Source organism: Anarrhichthys ocellatus, unplaced genomic scaffold (genome assembly GCF_004355925.1).
Source record: "Anarrhichthys ocellatus isolate YVR2014 unplaced genomic scaffold, GSC_Weel_1.0 scaffold1, whole genome shotgun sequence".
Classification (NCBI taxonomy): Eukaryota; Metazoa; Chordata; class Actinopteri; order Perciformes; family Anarhichadidae; genus Anarrhichthys; species Anarrhichthys ocellatus.
The window spans coordinates 13,244,627-13,256,831 of record NW_022280031.1 but is presented as its reverse complement, the minus strand read 5'-3'; the positions used below and the strand labels follow the sequence as shown (position 1 = coordinate 13,256,831).

At 43.7% G+C, this 12,205-nt stretch overlaps 1 protein-coding gene across 4 annotated transcripts in view; it reads left to right on the top strand.

Moving 5' to 3' along the window:
* Window positions 1-615: 615 nt before the first annotated feature.
* The window catches only part of gata2a (GATA binding protein 2a), a 13,924-nt gene continuing 2,334 nt past the window's right edge, over window positions 616-12,205 (top strand). Inside the window, exons 1-5 of one of the 4 annotated variants that reach the window (XM_031851111.1) lie at window positions 616-918; window positions 5,206-5,617; window positions 6,379-6,951; window positions 9,613-9,770; window positions 11,984-12,109. In XM_031851111.1, coding sequence (XP_031706971.1) covers window positions 5,389-5,617; window positions 6,379-6,951; window positions 9,613-9,770; window positions 11,984-12,109 — 1,086 coding nt within the window. In that variant the 5' untranslated portion in view covers window positions 616-918; window positions 5,206-5,388. The other 3 variants (XM_031851122.1, XM_031851101.1, XM_031851132.1) reach the window with 3 other exon arrangements.

Here is a 12,205-nt window from a genome sequence, read left to right as displayed (position 1 = left end):
GGGGCGGTCATGAAGCACAATCTCAGTAAGTCAATTATGGACCAGCGACGCTGTCAGTTTTAGTGGCAGCAAACACAAGAGTAACATATCATTAACAACATGTAGCCTTGCCTTACATTTTTACTGATGGACACATGAACGACTGGACATTTAACAGCGCACATTTCGCATTCACGCTCTGTTGACCAAATTCACAGTAAACCTTTTTTTCTATTGGCTACAAGCTGCAAGAGTTGGTCGTTAACAACTTACTTCCAAACTCACAGAGATTGAGCATGTGTATCGTGTTGCACCTGGCTGGCACAGATGGGGACCAGGGACATCCATTGGCCCTTGAAAGACAAAGGGAGTCCTCACCCAAATGCATTTATTTAGTTTAGAAGTGAAATAGCCTACTGTTCTTACGTCCCCACTTATATATCAGACCTAGGGTCCTTGAGATAAAACGATAAAATGCTGGGATCCCGAAAAAGGGGCAAGTTCAACGCTATTGATCGCCTCTTGGGAACAGGTATTGCTGCCAGTTTCTGTATTTAACCGGGACCCGGAAGACGGGGCTGCTGGCTGACGTGCCATTACGTTGCTGTTGCTCATACGGCCGCTGAAGTTTTTTGCTCATATTCAGAAAGGCTTGGATACAGCAAGAGAGGAGGGAGGGACTGAGCGCAGACACACACACACACACAGACACACACACACCACTCTCTGCCGGGTGATGAGACAGCGAGCAGCGGCTGCAGGCCACCGGTTGTTCCATGTTGTCTCGACAGCGTTTTTAAAAAAGCAGGGCTCGCCAGGACAACCTTTCCTCGTCGGTCGTTTATTTTGCGCATGTTGTGTTGGAGTGAATCGGATAGACCCACTTTCTCTGGTTTGACTCTGAAAGCGCAGCCACTCTGCTCCCATAAGACTGAATCGGTAAGTAAATTGCAAATATATATTTTTTTATCTGAGATTTTTATTTCTTCTTTTGGGAAATGTTATTTCCATTTATATATTAAAATAGGCAAATACGTACGCAAATATATGGCTATAGAGGCTCGAAAAATTGGGAGAAATAAAATTTTTTTTAAAAAACATCTCGTCGATCATTATTAACATTATTGTAGCAAAAAACAACATCTTATTTTCTGCAGCATTGCTTGAGCTGTAGCTTTCATGACTGTTTAGGGGTGATTATACTTTCACGCTTTGTGCAAAGGCCCTAATTCCAGTTTATATTTACCTTCACATTCAGCCTTAGTTTGTCACGGCTTTTATCCGGTAAACCTCCATAACGTCGGAAAAGAAAGCAGCACAATATGGGATTAAACGTGTAAAGAATATAGACGTATGTATTACTACTCTTGTTATATTCACTGGCAACTAGTCTGATTTCTTCATATCTGTTTAGACAAGTAGCTCTATTATTTGTCTAAATGAGCGGACGATAAAAAAGAAAAGCATTGAGCCCAAACTGATAATTAATACACCTATACCAATAATAATATTCCACCTAGCAGGTCGCGTAAATACTATCAATAATTCATTCTATTGTCGCCCACTTTATGTTGCCGTGGGCAAGGTGTTCTATTCCTGCAGGCAAAATAAAAATAAACTCGATCACGAAATGGATTAGTGTATCATCAGCATGATGTTAGTGACCACAAAGGTATTCAATTGTCACGCTTTAAAATGCGTAATGACTGGAGCACTCATCGCTCATCAGCAGAGAGAGCAATCACATCCCTACAATGGTGGAGCAGAGACAGGGGCGGGCTGGGGTCTCCACAGGCATGCAGGAGCTGCACAATACATGGCACCTTTTACACCAACCAACCTCTCTCTCTCTCTCTCCCCCCCTCTCTCCCTCTTACCTGTGCTGTTGTGTGCATGATGCTTAATGGGCTTTTTGTGCATGAAAAAGAAAAGTAACTGCCTGAAGCTCTGTTATTGAGAACAGACTGTGTAGATTTGTAAGAAAGAAAGCTCTTGTTATTTTTGAATGAATGAGTGACTGAATGCATGATCATGATTTTAACACTGGTGTTGAGGAGCTGCATCTCTGACACTTTTTTTTTATCAAACAGTTTCTACAAAACATCCCAGCAATGAGCTGTGGAGAACTTTTCCCAGAAAGAATTAAAGCTCCAACAAGGGATGTTATTGACAAACCTAAGAATCATCTTCTGCTCCATAATCCCTTTTGTTACGCGAGCAGTCCGTGTGTCGTGTCCTGCCCTATTCTGAAATGTTATTATTCTCTGCTCAAACTGCTTAAATGGGAGTGAGTGTTGCTCTCTTAGCAGCGTCCAGGCCCCTCTCCCAGCAGTTATATGGCCCTGTGTCCTGGTGCTTGTGTCCATAAAGCCCCCTAGTGCCCCGGCTCGATCTAATTAGCCGTGAGTAAAGGGGACAATAATGCTTCAGCTGGTTTGTGTCATTCTCTTCTCCCTGGCTCTGCTTATCTTCACAAGCACCACTGTGGCTCTTCACACTCCTCCCCCCCCCCCCACACCAAACATACACACACAGTCACACACACCTCCGCTCTGGATAATGATGGATGACCGTGCCCAATGGGAACAAACAGGTAGATAAAGCCAATCCCATTTAATAACAGCATGGATCGGAATGATAATCTTGTTCATTAGCCGAAGTGGCTGCACAGCGACACAGTTGTTGCACAGAGTTCTCACCCAGGAGGTGTTGTGGGAGGGATAGTGTTCTCCGGTCTAGGATAGCATCCCTGGGTGAAACAATACTGCTGTGTCCTTGAGAAAGACAGAGGGAAAGCAACAGAACCCCCCCCTCACTAACCCTTCGTCACCCTCTCCCATCTTTTGTTCCAGCACAGATACAAATGGGATTAATGAAGGTATAAATTACAGAGGGCTAAATCCTGCTGAGTAATCCATTTGGCAAACATGAAAACAACAATGGGCATGCTGCAGCAGCTAGAGCCTTATAGCCGGACCAAGAACCCAGAAGCACAGGCTGACCACTGCAGGCTATACAGTGACATGTTACAGTGCTCAGTGGGGAAAAAAATAAAAAGAGCTTTCGCTATACTATAGCCTCAAGAACAAGAGCATCGCTGGTCGTCCATTCATGCTTGAACAGAGGGAGTCGTTGCTTCGGGGTTCAAGCAGTGTGACAGCAATTTTTCGATAGCAGCATAAAATAGCTTCTCTATTAGACACACACATTGTGTATATTTGATGATTTATCTTGTGTGTATTATAGTACAATATCTATAAGCCGACTATGAATAACCATACAAAAGGTAAGTTCTCACTCCACCTGCCCACTTTTCACTGGAATGTCAGTTATTCAGGTAGCAGGCCCTCTGCTGCCCAACATGCACTAATTTGTTGATTTTAGGAGTTGACAAGCTCAAAGGGCTGAGCTCCTCAACTCACTGCCCCTGGCAACATGCCACTGATTTAACGACTGACGACTGACGACTGACACACACACACACACACACACACACACACACACACACACACACACAGCAGGTATAACAGCAGATCAGAGCATGATTGTAACCCTAATGACCTGCATCGTGGATACCGTGTCATCGGGGTTATGAGGGGTCTTTTACTCGGAGAATTTGTCCAGGTATCACAAGCTTCACGTGACTCCCCCCCCCCTGCAAACTCTGTGACGTCAGGGCCAGGCGTCAGCGTGGCGGCCAGTCTAGGCTCCGAGAACCCTCCAATTATTTCCTGTCAATCACAAACAGACACACACACACACACACACACAATGCAAGTAGGCCTATATATTTATGGGCACAGGCATGGATCTATGCGCACGGACTAATCATTTTAGCGCGCACCGCTAATTCTAAAATTAGAATGGAATAGAATAATACTTTTTGTTCGTAGTTTTATTTGCCCTATACGCTCTTCAACATCATTTTCTCATCTAATCCACTGGCAGAAACTTGCTTGTGTATCCTTAAAGGCAGCTTAAAGGCAGCAAATAATAATAATAATAATAATAATGACGATACTGAAAATGAATGAGTTAACACGCCTTTGTTTGGGGGTTTGGTTTCTGTTTCGATTTGTATTGTCGAGTTCTGAATGACGGCGTTAAGACATGTTGATGGCGACCAACTGGTTTTCGTAGGTAAGGCCTTGCGCCCATCCCTGGTGCCACCAAGAGAAAAGAGGCTCCATTCTTATGCAAACTGCATCGTTTGATTGCTCTGTCCTCGAGACAAAAAACACTGTTTTCACAAGAGGAATGCCCTGCTACTAATTAAAGACAATTAGGCGCTCCCAACAATGGGGCCAATTTCGGGGTCATAAATCGACTGTGTTGGTTTTAGAGGTGCTGAAAACTCTGCTTATTTACATAACAGCAGTATGGAAAAATCAACTCATACAATGTCGGTGATGCGAGGCTCAATCAGCAACATTTTGCAAGTGGGTGTGAAAAGTTAACGTCACTCAAAAGTCTTCAAATATATTCAGATATTAATATATTTTATGAAAGCGATTTACATCAGATTACGCTTTCTGTACCATTATAATAGGCCTTGTAAGCCATATATTGTGCAGACTGAATTTCCCCTCATGTTAGATGTCTGTCTTTAGGCTTATAACTGCCGCTAAAAAAAGCAGATTATCGGGGACCGATTGCTCATTCAGTGTGAGCTTCATGAGAGAGAAAGACCCCCGAGAAATTACACTGCTGATTGATAAGTCTTTTAGTTTTGTCGGTGCAGGGACATGGAAATTGGAAGGAGAGCAGAGCAAGGATGCAGCGAGCCAATTGTGGCAGGGCTGGTTGTGATTGGCTCAGACCGAGGCCCCGCCCCATGTGGCTTGATATGGGAATTTACTGGCGCCAGCCGCATCAGTCTGCGCCACATCTCATTAATGAGCCCGAGCGCTGCATGGATCAAGAGGTTTACACAAGCTGTATTCGCAGTCAGCTGATCGGAATTGCAACAGGTATCCAAAGGAAACATTTGTGGTTTTTTTTTACTTTGTGCAGGGACGGGATGCATGGCTTCGACATTGAGACAGTTGACGTTCTTTTCAACCTTTAATCATTAGGAACCTAAAATGTGCAACGTTTATTTCACGTGCTATGATTCGATAAGCAACATGTATTTATAAAGGCCGCCTCTTCTTTGCGTGGAAGGAGAGGTGGAGCGGCCACGGTGTTCATTGGCTAAATTAACATTTTGTTTTCGTCTCGTTGCAGGTTAAACGGAGGAGAAAGGAGACCGGGTTATTTAAGGATTCTTTTTCTGAAGTAAATAAACACACAGCCGAGACTTTCACAGCTAAGGAACTATATTGTGAGGAGGATTTAACTTCCACTTGGAGGTAAACATAGCCTAAAAGTAGCCCGACGCACAGCGAGACGCCTTCAGAGGAGAGGACCATGGAGGTCGCAGCGGCCGATCAGTCTCGGTGGATGGCGCATCATCACGCAGTGCTGAACGGCCAGCACCCGGACTCTCACCACCACAGTCTGAGCCACAACTACATGGAGCCCATGGCGCCTTTACTGCCCCAGGACGAAGTTGACATGTTTCTGAACCACTTGGACTCTCAAGGGAACCCCTACTACACCAACTCCCGGGCAAGGGTCACGTACAGCCAAGCACACGGTAAGATGCGCACACGTTTAAAGTGACCCCTTTAAGCTGACGAGTGTGATGAGAAATTAGGATCGCGTTTGAAAAATGTACATTGTATTAATGCCTTATTTAAGTTTTTGTATAATCCATCAAAGACTAAATAGAGTTTTATACGTTATGCCCATATGTGTGTGGCTCTGGAATAAGTCTATTAATTTAGTACGGAAACTTTAATTTGAACAATGCATGCAATGTGCAGTAATTTGCTTTAGAAAAAATCCATCTGACTTCACGGGACAATTCACCAACATAAAAGGAATTTCTAGCAAATGACAGCCAGAGGAAAGGGAAGTATGTCATTTAACCCCTCTCTGTTGGGGCAGGGGTTTCTGGAGGAGAGAGAGAGAGGCACTTCCTGGATATAAAATAAAAACCGCAAATTTACTAATAACAATCTTTAGTCCGGGAGCTGCAGGCGATGATAAGATACAGTCCTGGCGAGAAGCTACTTTTATGTGTTTTCTGGTGTAAATAGGTATTTATCGACTCAATTTAAGAGACGACGTGCGAGGCAACTGGAAACCTTTTTTAATTGTGAGAAAAAAAAATCTAATTTCAAATTAACGAAAATATTTTTTATCTTCATCTGGATCTAAATGTCGGACTCTATTAATTCTGTGTATTTAGCAGGTAAGATAAAGGTATTTCTGTTTTGCAAACTATAGTGACAAGAGTGTGTCAAAGAAGCGTGTAAAAAAAATCGTATATTAAATACTATATTCGGATTTCAGCTCGCCTCACTGGGAACCAGGTTTGTCGACCACACCTTATCCACAGCCCCGGTATTCCCTGGCTAGACCCCGGGAAAGCTGCCCTTTCCGCGGCCCACCACCACAACGCATGGGCGGTCAGCCACTTCAGCAAACCCGGCCTGCACCCCGCCAGCTCCGGCTACCCCTGCAGCAGCAGCACCGGCACAGCACCGGTCTCGTCGCTCACGGTGTCCCACTCCAACGCGCACCTCTACAGCTTCCCCCCTACCCCTCCGAAAGACGTGTCCCCGGACCCCGGCCCTACCTCTCCGACCTCCAGCTCGACCAGAATGGACGAGAAAGAGTCGATCAAGTACCAAGTGCAACTGACGGACGGCATGAAGATGGAGAGCTGTAGTCCGCTCCGCAGCGGCCTGGCCTCGATGAACGGCCAGGGCCTTGCCACGCACCACCCGATCCCGACCTACTCTGCCTACCCTCTGCATACGCCCCACGAGTACAGCGGCAGTCTCTTCCACCCTGGCAGCCTGCTCGGCGGGTCCTCCTCCAGCTTTACGCCCAAATGCAAGAGCAAGACTCGGTCGAGCTCAGGTGAGTCTCACGTGCGTTTCTCCCTCGCGTCAGATGGCAGATCGAACTGATAAGGTCTAATTAAATGGTTATGGTGGATTCAGCCGAGCAGTGAAGCATTACACACTATAGTTTACCCGATCAATCATCAGCAGATACGCGTTCGTCACCATGTAATAGGAATTCTGCTACTGTTGTACATTTCGTTTATATATACGTATATGGGCCCCTTCATATTTTGTAATGTACGCGAGTGTTTAAAAAAAAACAACTATTCATTTCATAATTATTATTGTTAATGTTGATTCCACTTTAGACACCACTTGTTGCTCCAGTGGGTCACTGACACAAAGAGAGAGCATTTCCATATCGGACCCGTCTGTCCGCTTTAGAACCCGTCCCAAGTCTTATCTTTTGTCCCATCGCACGCCTCGCCACTTATAAAGCCGCATCCACGTAACAGGCGTCTCCTTAGCGGGGAATCAACCTCAAATGAAACTCAGACTAATCGGGGTCAACTATTTACCAGGCTACATGTACAGCTATATAGGGTCCTTATGCGCATGATTAAATGTTTCTGTGAGCAACTTCAACGAAAGGAAAGTGGGATTACAGCTAATTAAATTAACCAATTATTCATATATATATGTCTGACGTATAAAATAAAATGGAATGATTGTAGTTTCACCAGAGATTACACAATAACACTTTTTTTTTTTATATCGTTCACGAAGACTTTACATCGATTTAATTAGTTTTACGTTCATGTTCAGCACTCGAATTGGCTTCTTCTTCGTGTCATAGACTTGTTTTCTTTTAAATGTGGCCTTTATTGCACTTAAAAAACGGAGGAGTCACGACGCCCTGGCTCCTGCCATATCCTGTATACCTCCAAGTGAACAAATCACGACCTCCACCCCCGCCCACAGCTCTCATAGTCCTAACAAAGCACAGGCGACAGAGCCCTGCTGTTTGTGTTTTTAAGCATGGCCTTGGCCCAGAGCACCGACATGAAGTGGAGGCAACCAAGTCCACAGTAGACTTGCTTCTATGAGTAGATGAAAGTGTATCTAAACAACACTTATATGCATAACTTCACAATTTGGAGAATATAGTGCATTGAGTATGCTGATTAAAATGTTTAAAAAAAAAATATATATATATATATATATATATATATATAATAATGCACCTGGTTCAATAGACTGCATGTGTTATTAATAGTAATATTAGATTGATAGAGTAATATTTAAGGGAATATTTAGACATTAGACATTAATGTGCAGACATTTGAAAAACAAACTCAGTCTGGTAATGACTCTGTAATTTTCCTACATTGTTCCAGCTGTTGTACTTTGAAATAATGGGCCGAAAAAATAACAACAGAGAAACATCACAGATTGTTTTAGGCCAACACGTCACTCCAAATGTAGCTGTGTAATAATCGATATTGTCATCTATTGCTTTTTAATACACCTGGGCGATGCTCGCCGGCTGATAATCTGAGTGAATGTGAGCTGTTGTAGCAGAAACGTAACACTGTGACATTTAAAAGAAGCTGGCCAGACTGCGCCTGAATCAGCAACACAAACATTTCAGCTACGGCATTAAAAAGGCTCTTATCTATCAAAGTCGATGTCCATGTGCCAGTAATGGTGATTGATTGTTGTGCAAAATGCCACAATGACATTTCAGTATGTGTGACTCTCTCTACACTACCTTTTCACACAGAGCTTCCCTTTTTTGCTTCTTATTTCAACACTAAACCTTGCATAACACATAAATACATAAGTCATTGCTGATGCATATTTGAAGTGTTAATGAACCCGCTTTAATGTGGTTGCCTAACCTGCGAAACGCTTTAAGAGGAAGAGAAGGGAGGTACAAAAAAAAAAAAAAAGCAGCAAGGTGCATTTCAAAAGGAACATAGCTTTTTGCTCAGGTCAGATTCCATTGTAGAGCGAGGGTGGGACTGTGGGTGTCGCTGGCATTATAACAGGAATAATGAGATGATGCTCTAGGGAGAGAGGGATACTTGAATTAAAGGAATCGGTCGGTTTAGCAACAGGCTGTTTGAAGTCAGTCAAACCTGAAAGGGAGAGGAGAGCACGTGGGAATAACTAAAAAAGCAGCTTTTTTTTATATAGAAAAACACAAGTATGCACAGGAGATCTAGTTCACATCCAGCCACTTTTTAAGAATAATAGAAACTTCATCAAAACGTTGGACTGAAAACAATTTCCATATTATCAATTGCAGCCAACATGGCCTGCAAGCTTTTCATCAAAGTTTGCAACACTGTCCGCCACATCTAGTACCATCACCACACACGTATGTTTCCTCTCATGGGTGCCCACTGAGCTCATGAATAATGTAGTTCTAATTTGATGGCGTTTCTCATTCTTCGTGTCGGACACCTCTGGACATGTTCTGGCCTCCCCACTCTGGATCGGTTTACATAGAGGTGTCTGTGTCCATGACAGCCGCGCACACTTGGTACACCTGCACTCCGATATGGACAATGTCGCCATCATGAGACAGATTTTGACTTCATATTACAGGGCCATCTAGGGTCCCACGTCACCGTATTGTTGCCTGATCGGGTCTGGACAGCTGCTATGTGTTGCTTCTAATGGACAGTGAATTTTTTAATTATATAAAATTTCTTCTTTTCTCCTCCTGAACTATATCCAGAGGGCCGTGAATGTGTAAACTGCGGTGCCACCTCCACCCCTCTGTGGCGAAGAGACGGCACCGGCCACTACCTGTGCAACGCCTGCGGACTGTACCACAAGATGAACGGCCAGAACCGACCACTCATCAAGCCCAAACGTAGACTGGTGAGTCCTATACTCCCCACGCCATCGCTTCACTCTGAGAGAGGGCACCCAAATATGAGGACAAAGCCGATGCCGGCAGCACAATTCCAGGAAAGTTATATTTTCCCTATGATCTTCCTGGAATTGTTTGTCCCTCTCGCCCCCCGATGATCCGCCTTCATGACCTGTTACAATACTGCTACTATTGCATTGTTCCTGCTATCATTATTGCTGGTACTTCTGATACTGTTACTGATACCATTGCCCATGCTGCTTTAGTTAACACCAAGCTTGAGTAAATGAAAAGCAGCATGGACACATAACATTCTTGTAGTGGATGTACCACTGCACAGCCACTTCTGGCATTAACCCTACTGAAGCTGGACACATTTCTCTGCACCATAGTCAATTCATTTCGTGGCTTTCAATTCTCAATTTATAAACCCATGTGTTTTAATTATCTTTTAAAACATTTACTCTCAAACAAGAGTGCACCAGGCTAAATATTTTTAATATCTTTAGGCTGTATTCTTATTTTCAAGGATTGATATTTTACAGTAACTCCTGAATCCTTTATTGTTCAGCAGAATTTTATTTTCTTTGATACTTAAGTGGTAGGTGCTTATTCAGTTGGTGTCTAAAAATTACAATAACAATATGTTTTTTACATTTTTAAACTGGCTCGTAGAAAAAAAGATACACATGCCACAAGTATAGGTAAATAATATATAAATGATCTGCAACATAGTCACAAATAATACTAAATCCCACTAATAATAATAATAATAATAATAATAATGGCTAAATTAGTACAAATTAATTACTGGCTCTAAAATGGATATTTAAATAATACAAAAGTTCACTGCTGGAACAACCTATAAACTTTCATAAAAAGTGGTCTGGGCTAAGATTGCGTCTACGATAACGATCAGCAGATCATTTGACTCGCCAATAAATTGTCGACTTTTAAAACCTTATTATTATATATTTCTTCGTGTTGCCCCCTTGGCCAGCTCCACGTCGTTCCTGCTCGTGTAAAAAAGCCCATTACATTTTCCACTGGCTCAGCCCATATGGCTGTGGCTTTTGCATTTTCAGCTCAAGTGTTTTTCAGAGTTTGTGTTCAAAGGGGCATCCAGTTGTTTCCTATCCGGATATCTGTCCGGCCCAGATAAGGAAGTCAGGCTCCCGGCTGTTTCCGCCCTCAACCAGCGCGCTGCATTCTCTGTGGCCAGACTGACATATACTGTAAAGAGATTATCACAACACTGGAGGAGCCGCTTATGTGCGAAGAGACAGACCGTGAGGGGCGGGGATTGGAAAATAAATGGATTTATGTTCTTCCCTTGTTGATCATTCTCGATGCGCATGTGGAACGTTCTTAAAAGCGCAGCGGCTTTTTTTATTTTATTTAAAAAGATATAGGTTACATATTTGATTTCGCCTAAGAAAGACCAGGGGTTGTTGTTGCTGCTTTCCAGGCCAATAGCAACGAGTCCACCTGAAATTAATTAACAGGAAAAACCTGGATGCTGCCTGCAAAGCGAAGAGCCGGAGGCTGCTTGCATGTAAAGCTAATGTTGCTTAATATGTGTGAAGAATTGATCCGCAATGGACGCAGGAGCGCATTGCCAGGCAGGGCACCGGGTCTTATGCGACTTGTAGCCCAGTTTCCCTGGATCAGGATAGAGGGTTTACACAAGGCCTTCATTTGAACCTGTTAATACACAGCATATTTATTTGTAATTTATTAAAAAATGATAATCAGCGGCAGGCGTGTACAGAATCAGGCATTCTGTCGGCCAACAAAAAAAATGTCCCCATGACTTATAGCGCAAATTAGAAAACGTGATCATGGTGTAGCGGTCTGCATACATGCAATTGATTCAACGGGAATTATGTGTTGTTTCGGTCTGCGTGTCGCGTCTTCCGATGCTATTCTACACATGGTTCTGCGGTCTCACGCAAACCCACAGTTTGATTTAAGAAAAACACAACTTTCCGTCTCTTATTGATTTTGTGCTGAGGCAGAAAACACTAAATTCACTGCATGCGATGTCAGTGCAGTGGCTTTAATAACAATACATGTTAAATGATTCAACTTGTATGGGTGTCTAAAGAGCCGTGACATTTGGGCACCTACGTGTTGTTTGTGCTGCTCGGTGTCCGCGCTGACCTCCACGTGTGAATGGGTCAGTATTCATGATGTATATTTTTCTCTCCGCTTCCTTCAGTCCGCCGCTAGACGTGCAGGCACCTGCTGTGCAAACTGCCAGACCACCATCACCACCCTGTGGAGGCGCAACGGGAACGGAGACCCGGTGTGTAACGCCTGCGGCCTTTACTATAAACTGCACAATGTAAGTAGCCTTTAGAAAAAAAAAAAAAAAAAAATTTGACCCAAGGGCAGGGGTTTGGGGGGGGGGGGGGGGGGGGGGGGGGGGGGGGGGGGGGGG